This window comes from Chelonia mydas, chromosome 3, assembly GCF_015237465.2.
Source record: "Chelonia mydas isolate rCheMyd1 chromosome 3, rCheMyd1.pri.v2, whole genome shotgun sequence".
Classification (NCBI taxonomy): Eukaryota; Metazoa; Chordata; order Testudines; family Cheloniidae; genus Chelonia; species Chelonia mydas.
The window spans coordinates 153,925,406-153,940,540 of record NC_057851.1 but is presented as its reverse complement, the minus strand read 5'-3'; the positions used below and the strand labels follow the sequence as shown (position 1 = coordinate 153,940,540).

The 15,135-nt window shown below is 41.4% G+C and overlaps 1 protein-coding gene across 1 annotated transcript in view; it reads left to right on the top strand.

Annotated features, from left to right (window-relative positions):
* DNAH14 (dynein axonemal heavy chain 14) overlaps positions 1–15,135 on the top strand; it is a 514,964-nt gene that overhangs the window by 294,597 nt on the left and 205,232 nt on the right. The window contains exons 41-42 of the mRNA XM_043543588.1: positions 10,775–10,992; positions 11,906–12,158. Of these exons, the coding sequence (XP_043399523.1) occupies positions 10,775–10,992; positions 11,906–12,158 (471 nt within the window). The remainder of the gene's footprint in view (positions 1–10,774; positions 10,993–11,905; positions 12,159–15,135) is intronic.

Sequence of the window (15,135 nt, the reverse complement as noted above, 5' to 3'; positions counted from 1 at the left end):
GCATCTGTTTGCAAAACTGTGTGAAGAAATGGTGTCTGATCATGATGTGTTGTTTCACACTGAAGCTTGTTGGCTCTCAAGAGCAAAAGTACTGGGATAATTTTTTGAATTGATTGGTGAGCTGCGTGCCTATGCAATGAACTGCAAAAAGAGAGAATTCGTTGATTTTCTATGTGACCTAAGGAAGGAATGCCTTCTTGCCTATATTAGAGACATATTTGGGAAATTGAATGAATTAAATACAGGGCTGCAAGGAAGGAACACCCACATCTTTCAGCTGAGTGATTGAATCACAGGATTCATGAACAAAATTATTTTCTGGAAGAATAATCTACTGAAGAAGTTGATATAATATATTGTATCCTTCCCACAGCTTTTCAAGTTCCTGGCTGACAATGAAATTATTCAGCCTCCCACATGGGTGATGGCTGAGCATCTCAGCTGGCTGGAAGAACCATTTGCATCCTTTATACCCAAATTGGACGTGACAAAGTATGATTGGGTGCAAACCCCTTTCAATGCAACCCTTATGCCATAGATTTGCCAGAAGCTAAAAAGGAACTGCTCATCAAAATTTACCGTGCTCCATTCTTGAAAGTTACATATACCCAATTTTCTCTCCCGAAGTTCTGGTTCACTGTTAAGAATGAATATCCTGCACTCTCAACACGTATCTTGTAACTGGTGTTGCCATTCATGAGCACATATTTGTGTGAAGCTTGATTCAGTGCACTTGTGTCCATCAGATCTGTGCGTTGATCTACCATTGATGTCACATCAGAGATTAGATGTGCAATTGCTACTACACTGCCGGACTTTGAGAAGCTGTTTTATAAGCCCATGTGTTATATTAGAGAGCATTAAATAACATCTTCATGTGTAAATTTCTTGGATTCCTTGGTCACTGTTGCTTTGTTGTTTTCTGAAGTTATAGGAAACAGCAAGTCTCAAAATGGGATCATGCAAGCAAAAAGTTGGGAGCCCATATTCTAGAACCTTTTTATCCAGTGCAGATAGAAACAGGGGATCAGTAATTTTGAAACAGACTATCCAAGTGGATCTCGAGATATATTAAGATCTGTTATGACTGGACTCATGTTCTACATCCTTCAAGAGTGATAGCACATTTTAGAGAAGTACAATCTACATCTTACTTAGAGCCTTACTTAAAGATGTTCCAATTGAAGAGATCTTCAGAGTGGCAACTTGGTCCTCTGTACAGACTTTTTCTAACCATAATGCCCTGGTTACTGCTGCAAGATCAGATGCTGCAGCAGGCAATGCAATTCTCTCCTCTGTACTGGACTCTGCTCTGAACCTCCTGCCTCCTTAGAGGGGTATTGTTAGGGAGCCACCTGAAGCAGAGCACCCACAGGGACAGTACTCAAAGAAGAAGGAAAGGTTACTCATCTTGTGCAGTAACTGGAGTTATTCAAGATGTGTGTCCCTGTGGTGCTCTATTACTCATCCTCCTTCTGCTCTGTTTCGGAGTTTCCGTAGTGGGACTTTGTGGTGAAGTAGGAGCTGAGTGCAGTTCCTGCACAGCTCCATATAGCCTTGGTATATAGATATGTGGGGCGCATGCGTAGGCCAAATGGACACTGCTACCAAAAATTTCTGATCAAAGGCACAGGTTGCAGACGCAACTTAAGAGAAGCATCCATAGGGGGACACATCTCAAAGAACTCCAGTTACTGATTAGTAATTTCTTTTTCTGCCTCCGGTGGTGAAGCATGTTGGCAGTTCAGTTTCTGATCATTTTGTTTTATAACTTGAATTTTTTTTTTGCAGTAATCATTTATAATCTTTCTCCTGTTCCTGAATTAGCTATTTGACAGCATGATTTCAGCCATGTAGATCATCCGCTGCAGCCCTTCCTGTTTTGGACTCCTCTATCCCAATTCAGGCATGGCGGCATTGCCCCCCAAACACAGAGCTAAATTTAAGCGATGTTCCCTAAGTGAGGAGCATTTACACTCTCTACAGAGGGTAAATTATACCCTGACTGTTCACAGCCAGCTGACCCTCACTCTGGCAGAGCACAGGGCTCAGAGTCAGACCAGCATGTTGGGTTCCGCCCCTGTTCCAAAGAGCCAGGACTCGAAGGCAGAAAAGTCTGAGCTTTTGAGCAGCTTCTGAGTATTTTGGGAACAGTCTAAGGACAAGGAGGATGCTATCTGGCCAGCTCAGGGGATAAGTCTTGCAACAAACCCAGGCCAGGGAGGGGGAAAAAACAGTGAAAGAATACAGAATCCCCTTTTCCCCCAGATACTAAAGTGAGTCCTCAGCTCCCTGGGGAAAGAAGCAAAGTTTGTACAGAGCACCCCTTCCTCCAACTATGCATTGGGAGCTTCTTATGATGCTCAAGGGTAAGTTCTGCAAACCCCAGAGACCACAGTCCCGAAAGGCAAAAGGAAGCATCACCTTTGCAAAACAGCAATGCGTATTGTTAATGAACAAGTGCAATTAATAACCAGGGGTTAAGCCCCTTCTCCTTTGTGCCTCCCCCTCGAGGGATTGTTTGCTGGAGCTTTTTGCCTAGTGTGACAGGGTCAGGCCAGATGGTTACAGAAGAGTGATAGGAGGCAGATATATTAGACCCAGATTAAGTAGATCCCTGTTCCCTGGGTATGGTAACAGAGGCAGTTCCAGAACAAGCAGGAACTTGCTGGAACCAGTTAAGGCAGGCTGGCTAATTAGGACACCTAGAGCCAATTAAGAAGAAGCTGCTAGAATCAATTAGGACAGGCTGGCTAATCAGGGCACCTGGGTTTAAAAAGGACCTCACTTCAGTTAGGGAGAGGCACGTAAGGAGCTGGGAGTGTGAGGATGTGCTGCTGGAGGACTGAGGAGTACAAGCGTTATCAGACACCAGGAGGAAGGTCCTGTGGTGAGGATAAAGAAGGTGTTGGGAGGAGGCTATGGGGAAGTAGCCCAGGGAGTTGTAGCTGTCACACAGCTGTTACAGGAGGCACTCTAGACAGCTACAGTCCACAAGGCCCTGGGCTGGAACCCAGAGTAGAGGGCGGGCCCGGGTTCCCCCCAAGCCTCCCAACTCCTGATCAGACACAGGAGGAATTGACCTGGACTGTGGGTTCCACCAGAGGGGAAGGTCTCTGGGCTGTTCCCTGACCCACATGGTGGATCAGCAGAGACAGTGGGGGTTGTTGTTCTCCTTTTCCCCATGCTGGCCAGTGATGAGGTTATCTGACTGAACGGCAGATTTGAGCCACGAAAGTGGCCAAACAGGGCTGCTGTGAATCTCTGAGGCGAGCAAATCCTCCAATAAGTGCAGGACCCACCAAGGTAGAGGAGGAACTTTGTCACACTACACAGCACATCTTACAGTGTTCTCTATCAAGCTTGCTGTCCTTCCCCCACTCTGCAGCATGTCTGGGCATGCAGAGAAACCTGTCACTCTTGTGAAACCCTCCCTCAGGCTGCAGTGTAATGGGAATTGTGCCTGTCTGGCTTTCAGCCCATGGACTCTCACTTTGCCAGGAAAAGGGGCTCAGATTTCAGGCAGCAGCAGAATGGGAATTGTGCCTTATAGTCATGAGCCATAAGTGCTTGCATTGCCAAGGAAAGGTGCTCAGAATCTGAAAGGCAGGCAGGGGTCTCATCCCTCCTCCACTCCACAGGCTGGCTCCACATTTAACCATAAGAAGCACTTTCAGGCAGTCTGTGACCCAAACAGAGGCACATGAAGACTACTCCCCACAAAATTGCACCATTGTGGGATTACAGAGGAGGAAGTAAGAAATCTCTTCCCATGTTCAAAATTAGTCCTGATTTATTGAGTAAAGCCCCAAGTGATACTAGTGTGTTCCTGCAGTACTTATTTGGGTGCAAAACAGCCTGGGGGAGCAGGGAGACAGGCAACCTTTCAGACTCCTGTGGACATCTGTAATAGGTTTCAGAGTAGCAGCCGTGTTAGTCTGTATTCGCAAAAAGAAAAGGAGTACTTGTGGCACCTTAGAGACTAACCAATTTATTTGAGCATAAGCTTTCGTGAGCTACAGCTCACATCCGATGAAGTGAGCTGTACCTCACGAAAGCTTATGCTCAAATAAATTGGTTAGTCTCTAAGGTGCCACAAGTACTCCTTTTCTTTTTGTGGACACCTAGCCAGCCAATTCCATAATCAAAGTATTTGTACAAGTACCCCTCCTCTGTTATCCAGTCCCGAGGTCAGAGTGAATATCATGTTATCCTGCCCCTTCAAACACTCTGTCAAAAACCACACACACACACACAAACTAACCAAAAAACCTGCAAGACTTTTCCAGGGTAGGAGGCCAGTGACTTGCTGGGGATTTATTTATGTAAATAAAATATCTTCTTTTTTTCAAGCATTATTAGATATACAGTTTCCAGTAGATGCCTCCTTTGAGGACATCATAAGATGCAAATGAGGACTTCTAATTAAAACCAAACATTAAACCTAAATTATTATGTAACAAAAATTAATAAATTCTTTGTCAAGTGGTCTCGGCATATTCCTATTTATGGAATCTGCCAACTGGATGCAGCTCAGATTGTGGAACTTCGCTAGCAGTGCCTATTGCAGTGCTCACTCACCTCTCCCATCCAACCCATTCTCTCAGTCTTTGCAAACATTTTGAGGACAAGGCTCTGAAAGGGGTGTGGTGCTTTAACCGATGCACTCCTTTACAAAATATTATTCTCTAGAATTGGTATAAAGGTCAGATGCCACCTTTGGTCAAGCAGTACTTCATTTGTTATTGATTAGGATTCCAGATCCCACCATCTGGATTACAGGATTACATTTTGGATTACATTTTGCTTACAGGATTTTGCTAAAATATCCTAAGAGTGGAATATGCAGAGGCCACTCGAAGAAATTAAGGTTACTTACCTGTAACCAGAGTTCTTTGAGATGGGTTCTGCATATTCATACTCCCCACCCACCTTCCCTTCTTCTCAGGAGTTCTAATGATTTTTGGATTTATGGGAAACAGTGGAAGGAATTGAGATGACCAGAGTGCCAAGCTCCTTTTATAGCCTCGCCCTCAGAACATTCATGAACGCTGTAGGGAACATCAAGGCTCCAAGGGGCACCGCTAGCAGATTTCCACTGTTTGAGCTGCACCAGGTCAGCACATCCCATGAGTATGAATGTGCAGAGGACATCTCAAAGAACTGTATTTACAGAGAGCTAACCTTCATTTTTGGGAGCTTAAGTTTGCTGTAACAGTAGCTCCACCGATGAAATGCAATCAGACCTACAGAAGGTAGCTTCCTTTCAAAAGACCCCACAGAACATAAGAGTGAGAACACAGTGCACAGCAATTTCAGAGTGTCAGCATCTCCATTTAGACCAAAGGTTTTTCATACTTAGTAAGAAAAGCCACCTTGGTAGCAAGCAAGTGATTAATCATCTAGGGATATGATCCTTGCTTGGAGCATGACATCTTGGATTCTGTTGTGGTCAAACCCTTGATGTAATTTGTGATAAGAGCAATTACTTCTAACTTGGGGCTATGAGGAAGCCATGTTACACCCAGGAATAATAATTGGTCATCCTAAACAGATATCTAGTGCATCCAAACTTACAGATCAGGAGCTTTTTGAGTAAACATTAACAAATGACAGGTTTCAGAGTGGTAGCTGTGTTAACAAATGAGTAGCTATATGCAGAGAGAGACCTGATCCCTCACTATCAAAGCCAGCATAATAATCCACTGGTCACTCCAATACCATGTATCCAAGAAAGAACTGTTACCCTAGTAGAGGGAAAAATCTGGAGCAGAAGCTTCCAAGGTAACCCAAATAAATTTTCCTCCAAACCAACAAAATCGTAGCATGACAAAGACAAAAAGAGAGTTTGTGTATGACAGCTCACAATTCTTGTACAAAACTCTTCTGAACAGTCCTCCACACTGTGTCTTAAGAAATGACTGGTAATAGTAACAGCAAAGCAGAAGTTGCGAGTTATGCAATTAGAGAATATGCCAATCAGTGCTCTGTCCAGAGAAAAAGACTCATTCATGACTGGACAGTTGCTGGAAAGGATTCGTACCCATCAGTTGTTCAAAATCAAAAAGACCTTTTGAACTCAGCGCAGATAATTGCTCATCTAGGGGTCAAAACAGGGCCCTGGTCATAATTTTACCTACTTGGTAATGAATTGCAAAGGTCCAAAACTTTATTATATCTGTCTTTTCCTGGAGGTGATCATCTCTAACCAGTTATCTCCAGTGGCTTGGATTGCCTGTGGAAATTCCTTCTGAAGACATGGAATCATGCAGCCGATACAATGAAAAGTTAGGTATCATTCTCAGATCACATTGGAATGTTCCTTTGTGGGCAGATAAATATGAACAACATGCTGAAAGCCAACCCACTTTTCACTCTAGACCCTTGAATACTCACTATGAATGCAAGCCTCACAGAAGCATACTTGGAAGACAAATTTCCAAAATCTCAAAGTGTATATCTGAGTTCACTTAGACAGCTGTTTAATGGTACATCAGAACAAGTAAATAAAACCTTCCATAAACAGGACCATGTGTGATTGGAGTGATGGTCTGTAGAGTCCAGTATCATGTCTTTGACCCTAGCCAGTTCCATGGTACCAGCAGCTTCAGAAGAAGATGTAATAAATCACATAGTGAGCAACTATGGTGCTTACAGGGAAATCTTCTCTGACTTCCTGTTAGAGGTTTTCTTTTGGTTGAGGTGTAAGTGTTTTATATACCTTGTCAAACTAAGGGGAAACCAGAGACTGAAGCTTCTCTGGAGTAATGTAGTAATGTCCTGGGCAAAGAAGAATCTATTATCTTTCAAGACAGTTCACATAAAGGGTACTGAAAAGAGGAAAAGGGAGAGTTGAAGTATTTCACTGGCCCAGAAGGCACTTTGGACTTGCTAGATAGCCAGTGAACTCACTTTGCACATGCAAAAATGACCAGACCTCTTGAAGTAGAGATTTCTTCACCTGGACCAGGAACAATTACAGTAAATAACCCGGTCATCAGAATAGAAGGGTAGTTCAGCATGGATTCTCGATTAGCCTCTGATACATTTTGGTATCCAGACTGAAGTCAACCTGAAAATGTCATTCATTGCTCTAGTAAAATTTACATTTTCTGATGAGAAAGGAAGCAGAAAGCTTTTTTGGGCAGGGATTGCCTCTGTCTTTGTACAGTTCCTCAGTCAGTGGGGCCCTGACCTCTAAATGTTACTGTAATACAAATTTTGTAGTCACAAAATTCTGGAGATCTCAGCTACATTAGTGTTTCTCCAGAATGGTTGATTGGAGTTCTAAAAACAAACACCACAGAAACCTAGTGGTGCACAATAGGTTGGAACATCTAACTCCCCATTTGCAAAGCATCAGATGCCAAGATGGATCAGAAAGATAGATTATACAAGCCTGTGGCTGTCTTTTTAGTTGTCATTACCGCTGAAAGACAGGTTTTAAAATTAGCTCCCTTATCAATACAAGTATCGCATTACTGTTTCCGTAAGGAAAGGGTTATTCAGATAGCTCCAGAAATCCTTTTGTTTAAAATAAGTTACCCTTTACACAATTCCTGAGAAATAGTTCTCCCATTAATTTGTTCTAACCCATAGCACTTCTTTAGAAGCTTATGACACATATGTGGATATTTCTAGCATTCTAAAGATATATCTCAAGCATATGGAGTACACATACCAGTTGTGATCAGTTCATCTCATTCTATCAAAAATGCCAAATCCTTAGAGCCACAAAGTTGCTGCAAACAAGATGTTAAAATCCTGTACCAGTTCTCATGGTAGACATCTGGGAAGCTATTCACAGGCATCCAGGAGCATTGGGGAGAAACGTGTATGAGTCTCATCTGAGGAAGATTTGCAAAGTAAAGCCTTGTCTTCAGTGCTAAATAGGTGTATTTTTTACTTCAGGGTAACTTAACGTGCATGAGCTATCCCAAGGTAAAACACAATGAAGAGAAGGTACCTTAATTTTACCACAACTAGCCAAGGTCAGCACTATTCCTCTTGAGTTAAATATAAAGTTGCCTTCACTGTGGTTTTTACTGTGGGATACCTCATGTGTGTTAGTTACCCGAAGGTAAAATATGTATCTTTTTAAGCAATGAAGATAAGGCTTAAGCTGTCATTCCTCTGCAAGAGGCATCCTAATAATTAAAACTCTGCTTATCCCTCCAACTCTGCCACTTCTGTGATTCGCTGTTTGCTATTTTCCATTAGTGATGAATGAGGAGAGGAGTGGTACAACAGAATGAGAAATTTCTAACTAGATAATTTTCTTTATATTAGCGACTTCTCTCTTCATTCAGCCCACGTTGGTAGTCTGGTAAATGAACAGAGTACAAATTGAAGTTTTTCTCCAAAGGGAGACTTAGACATATAATTGTCTTAAGGTTGGATAATACATTATACCAAGTTGTTATCTTACTGTTACTAATCAGTTGCTGGACTGATAATACACAGCTGTGGAAGAACTCTTCTAGCATTCTGAACTGTAAGGTGGAGCTTAGTGCAGGAGTCTCCATTGGGCTGCCTCCAAATTCCATAGGTGGGAGGCATTAACCCATTAGCGATGAATGAGGAGAGACGCAGCTAACAGAAAGAAAATGATGAAGTAAGAAATTTCTCTTTTTCTCTCTCTCAGGAAAGAAAGAATAGAATGAGAGAGGAAGGAAAACAGAATCCTCAGGGCCCACACATGTACAGGAGAGAATTATTAAACAAGTTATGCTTAAAAAGAAAACATGGTTTTCCCAATTCCTCCATAGTTAAAGCCCTGTATGTGTATAGCTTTTCTTTCACATAAATATTTAAATCTCCCATTCCATGAAAGTTCTTTCAAAGAGCCATATTAGTTCTTGAGTTTACTAGAGAGCTGACTGATAAACAGGAATGGTATACATATTTAATATATATCTCTGGAATAATCTAATAATAATAATCTAATATGGCATAAATACTCATGACAATTTTCAGAATTTTCAGAACTATGGATGCCGTTTGGGCATTTAGTATTTATGCCACTCCTTATGGCTGGATCAGTCTGCCATAGTTTGCTGAGCACTATTCCTCTACTTGTAAAACCTTCTAAAGACATGCCTATACAATTTCCAAAATTATTATTCTTCTCTCTTTGGGGAGGCTAGTGCTGCTCTAGGTCCTAGTCTCATGCTAACTGAATACAAGGAATTTGACTGTGTGCTGTCCCGATTAGTAGTTGTTACAATCTGTATCCCTATGTTCACCCTTTTAACAAAACTATTGTGGATTGTGTACAAAGTATGCCTTGTGGTGTTATGTGAAAACTCATAATGTACTGATCATTATTGCCCTGGTAAAATATGTGTGACAACATTGTATGTAAAGATATAAAATTCTATTGTATGACATAGCTGAGACATGTTCCAAGTTTAGAAAAGCGGGCACAAACCAGTTCCTCAGAGACAAAAAGCAAACTGACGCCTCAGCCAGGTGTCAACAAAATCAAATGGACTATCACCTGGTTAAGTGGCAATTCTTTGGCAGAAAAAAGGGTCTGAGTGAGAAATTTACTGCTGGCAGTTCCCATCTCTCGAGACTTTCTGTCTCCTGATCTCCAGCCGGAGATGATTCTCAAAGAAGAGGAAAAGGATAAAAATGAGGAAAAGAGGCCTCAAATCACCTCTCCCCTCATCTCTACTCACAGCATCAACAATACCTTAAGGACATTGAACTGGGGGGAGGGGTCCTGGCTGAAAGGTCTCCAGCCAGTAAGATTGCTAGAGCATATGGTGAGAGAAACTTTTGCTTTGAATTCACTTAGCTTGTTGAGTTAGGTGTTAGTTGTGTTATACCTTTAACCGATTCTGACTTTATGCCTCATTATTTGTAATCACTTAGAATCTATCTTTCTGTACTTAATCAACTTGTTTTATTGTTTTATCCAAACCACTGAGTGTTTGGATTGAAGTGTTTGGGGAACTCCATTTGATATAACAGGATTTGTGCATATCATTTTCTATTAATTAAATGATGGACTTTATATGAGCTTGTATTGTCCAGGAGTGTGCTGGCCAGTACAAGACGCAAATTTCTGGGGGAGAAATATGGGACTGGGATCTTGCTGGCGTTGCCATGCAGTGTAATTCATGGGTAGGTGGCTATAGCACTCAATATAGCTGGGAGTGATTTACATGCTGGAGGCAGTTTGTGGGCAGGCACCTCAGCTTGGAGAATTGAGGGGACACAGCTATCCATCAGTCCAGATTGAACCCTGGGGAATATCATAGTGGTACAGTAGGGTCTTTGTGCCTTCTTCCTCAGCTTTGTTCATGTAAACAAGGTCAGACACAGTCTAGCATTCTGTGTTTGTTCTGTCTTGTCTTACACTATATTGAACCTGCTCCAATTTTAGACTGTAAGCTCTTTGGCTCAAGGACTCTGCTAAATCCATTATACAGCACTGTTTACTCTATAACTAACAAAAATAATACTAATATTAGAAAGAAACAATCATTAATTTAACATGTTAAATGTTTGCAAGTTTTGGATCCAGTAATCTTCTTTTACTGACGGACAGAGATGGTATGAGGCAAAGCTGAGTTGGTTTCTCAGGCACACTCAGATAATTATTGGAGTGACAACTTCCGTTCTATTAACTGTATTGCATTTCAACCACATGTAGTAAGACAAACTTTTATGACCTCTGAACACTCTCGTCAGGTAGAAAATGCAACAGAAGAGCTTCTTTTTATATGTGTAACAATGAGACTATAAAATGAATGCTTATTTGTAGGTAAAACTATTACTGATTGGCAGTGGATAATCTTGGATGGACCAGTAGACACAGTTTGGATAGAAAACTTAAATACTGTGCTAGATGATACCAGAACTCTGTGTCTTGCAAATAGTGAAAGAATCTACTTACCATCAGGAATCAGAATGATATTTGAAACGGACAGTCTCTCTCAGGCCAGTCCTGCTACTGTCAGTCGATGTGCAATGGTTTTTGTGGTAAGTCTGTAAGAAAAATTACAGATTATTTTCTGATAAGAATTTTTTTGCCTTATTGATTTATTTGACTTCAGCTGCAAAAAATGCCAACATAAACTGAGCAAATTAATGTTTAGTACATTGTTAAACCACCAGATTTGTATTATCCTGTCAGTGATTTTAGAGGGAACAATACACATGTGCCAAAGGCTGTATATTTGTATCAGAGTAACAGCCGTGTTAGTCTGTATTCGCAAAAAGAAAGGTGCCACAAGTACTCCTTTTCTTTTTGTATATTTGTAGAGTATTATTTTAAGTAATAGCCTCAATTTTTGTGGTCACAATTTTAAGTACAAATTTTGCACTCACAGCTTATGCTCAGATAAATTTGTTAGTCTCTAAGGTGCCACAAGTACTCCTTTTTTTTTTTTGTGGATACAGACTAACACGGCTGCTACTCTGAAACAGAGCTAGATAGTGACTTTAGGCACAACCATGAGTAAAGGGCAGTGCATAAATTGCACTACCCCAGAAGTAGCACCAGGAGGCACTATGACTCAGGGATACAGCTGTGAATCACAAATTCCTCCCCTGCTTCCTTTTTGCTCTGTAGTGAGGAAGTAATTTTGCTGCTGTGTATGGGCAGCATGTGTTTGCACCCTCAGTGTCAGTCTAGCTACGGTAGCCAGTGAGTAATGTGATTGGAGCCAAGTCTCTGCATGTTACCTGTCCTTTCTATTTGCTCTGTGGTTGGGGGAGTAAGTGGGAATGCAGTGCTTATTAGTAGTTAGGGGTCTGGTTCACTGTTTGTGTCCCATCTTGCTCATTTTGAAGCCAGTGCAAAAATAAGCCTCCAGCTTTATAGTCTATAGCGCAAACACATTTCTCAAGATCTATTGTAAAGACTATACAACTAATTTGATTTAATTAACAGGACCCAACTAATCTGGGATGGGAACCTTATGTAAAGACATGGCTATTAAAAGTTTCCAGAATAATTACACGAAGTGGCTTGGAGTGTCTTGAAAGTTTATTTGAAAAAAGTGTAAAAAAAGGACTACATTTTTTAGAAAAACACAAGAAAATGCAGCCATTTCCCGTGCAGCAGATCGGAATTGTAATGAATCTCTGCAGAATTCTTGGTTCTTTTATTGATATAATGAGCAAAAATGGACTCTTCTTTCACAGTGAGTAAATACATTTTAAAATTAATTTAAAATATTTTTTCCTTTCATAGTAGTTTGATTCTTTGATAGTGAGCATATAATTACCCATCTAATTAGTCTGTATTCACACACTTGTTTCCTCAAGACAGGGCAAAACTAAAATGACTCAGCCACTTATATGTATAGAGTTTAAAAAATACTTTCCACTGTTTGCATTACTCTCTTAAACTGCTTGAAAATAAGTTTTTCTCTAAAGATACCATTTATACCACTCTTGAGTCTTGTGCCTCCAGAATGAGTCATGCAGAAAAATCCCTTAGCTTTTAAGCTTTTTGGCCTTCTGACATGGATGGCTCTCCAGTGAGCCTATCTCCTCACCAAGACATTCTGTGCCATGGGTGATTTAATAAAAGAGGTCATCCTCAGACCTTGGACTACAGTCAAGACTTGCCTTTCCATGTTTGGCCACATGGCCTCATGCATCCACATTACACCATTTGCTAGGCTCCATCTCCATTGCCTACAAACCTGGCTTCAATCTATCTGCTTACCAGAAAAAAGACAAGATCGGTGCCAAAGTAGCAATTCTGACCAAGGTTCTGGCCTCTCTTACTCAAGGATAAAGCCAAAGAAAGTTTGGATGGGAATTCCTTTCCTCACAGCTACGTGCAAGGTGACTAGCTTCACAGATGACTCCATTTTAGGTTAGGGAGCTCATATGGGCAATCGTACTGCGAAAGATGCCTGGACCTTCAGGAGTCCAGGATGCATATTAATCTGCTGGAACTAAAAGAGGTCTGTTGGGCCTGCGATGCTTTCTTTCCATTCATCCAATTCTGACATATCCAGATAATATTGGCAACATGATGACTGTCTTCTACGTAAACAAACAGGAGAACAAGATACCTCCCTCTGCATATAGAGACAGTCAACATGTGGAACTGGTGTATCTGAAATCATATAACTGTTTCAGCAGTATGCCTACCAAATATGCAAAGCTCCCTAGCAGACAGTCTCAGGAGACATTTTTCCTCAGACCATGAATGGGCGAGATTCACAATTCCATTCTCAATGGGAACTCCCTTCTGTTCCATGGACAGACCACCTTAGTGATGCCTGTCCTCCTAAGTCATTGATACCACAGTCCTTTGGAAAATCCATCGTGACAGGGCTTGGGTCATCCTCATCACACCCAGCTGGCTGAGGCAGTTCTGGTTCTCAGACCACCTGAGGATTTCAACCTGCCTGTCCATCAACATCCAACAATTTCCAGATCTGCTAATGCAATACAATGGCACCATCAGACACTCCAACCCAGGGCCACAACAACTCAAGGTCTGGCATTTGGATGGGCATCAGAGGTAGAGCACTCATGTTCCATGGTGGTTCAATCCATCCTCAACCAAAGCAGGAAGAATTCTATCAGGAGATGCTATTCAGCCAAGTGAAAGTGTTTCTCCTCTTGGTCACAACACCAATTATTTCTAGATTCCAGTGAGATCCCTGCTATTCTAGAACATCTATTCACCTTTAAGACATTGGGTGTCTCTGTCAGTTCCCTACAGGTTCACCTGTCAGCAATCGGCGCTTTTCATTCTCCTACCAAAGACCACACTATCTTCATTCATCCTGCGATGACTAGATTCTTGAAGGGACTTATTAGATCCTTTCCACCAGTGGTGAAGGAACTCCACCTCATTCTTTTGACTCTCACCAAACCTCCTTTCGAATCATTAGCCTCATGCTCTATGTCCCATTTCTCGATAAAAGTTGCCAGAAAGGTGATCAAGCTGGGAGCACTCATGGCAAATCCACCACAGATTGCCTTTCATAAAGAGAAGATCTCTCTTCAACTACACCCAAAATTCATCCCTAAAATAATTTCAGAGTTTCAAATCAGTCAAACCATCCACTTACCAACATTTTTTTTCTAGAACCATGCGCCTCTGATGTGGCAAGGAGGCTTCACGCTCTAGACGTCTGATGAGCACTAGCCTTTTATCTACAGAGAACAAAAGCAACTAGAAAGACACTTAGCCTTTTTATTGCCATAGCAGAGAACTCAAGAGGTCAGAGAGACTCTAAATGGATCTTGGGTTGCAACACTGTTTGTTTCCAATTAGCTCTTATTTCCTCCACAGAGGGGGTGAGGGGCCATTCCACCAGAGTGCAAGTAATTTCTACAGTGTCTCTGCAAGACTTGCCTTTACTGGAAATATGTACTGCAGCTATCTGGAGCTCCTTACATACCTTTACAAGACATTACGCTTTGGTGCAGTCTTCTATTGCTGATATAAGTGTAGGGACAGCAATAGTACAGACAGTCATTACATCTGCATCTTCTCATCCACCTCCTGTTTGACTACTGCCTACTAATTTCCCACATGTGGAATTCACATAGTGACCATCACTTGAAGAAGAAGGGGAGATTATTTACTTGTTACTACTGGAGGTTCTTCAAGATATGTGGTCCCTATCTGTATTCCACACCTTCCATCCCCCCCTGCTGCAGATGATAACTAGATTTTCAGTAGAAGGAATTGGAGAGGCGTTGGTCTGCGCTGCCCCTTGTACTCCTGGTTCAGAGCATTAGAAGATCAATTGACGCTGCTTACTAAAAATCTCTGGATTCAGGTGCATGGTGTGCATGAAAACCCATGTGTAGAATACAAATAGGGACCACACATCTCGAAGACCCTCCAGTAGTAACAGGTAAGTAAGCATCCTTAATTTTGTCACTTAAGGCCTGATTCGACCACCTTTGCTCATGTAGAAAAGTATATTATTCTTGAAATAATTACACAGAAATCATTGCAACTATTTGTATAGTGAAGTATCACTCAGAATGAGTACAGAATTGGGACCCTATTTCCACTTTCCTCTGTTTAAAAGTATTTTCTTTCCATACTTATTTCTAATAAGCTGTAAATATTTCACATTGTTCCTTTTTAGTTTGGTTTGGGTGAAGAGTTAAAATATAAATACTTCTAAAATTCTG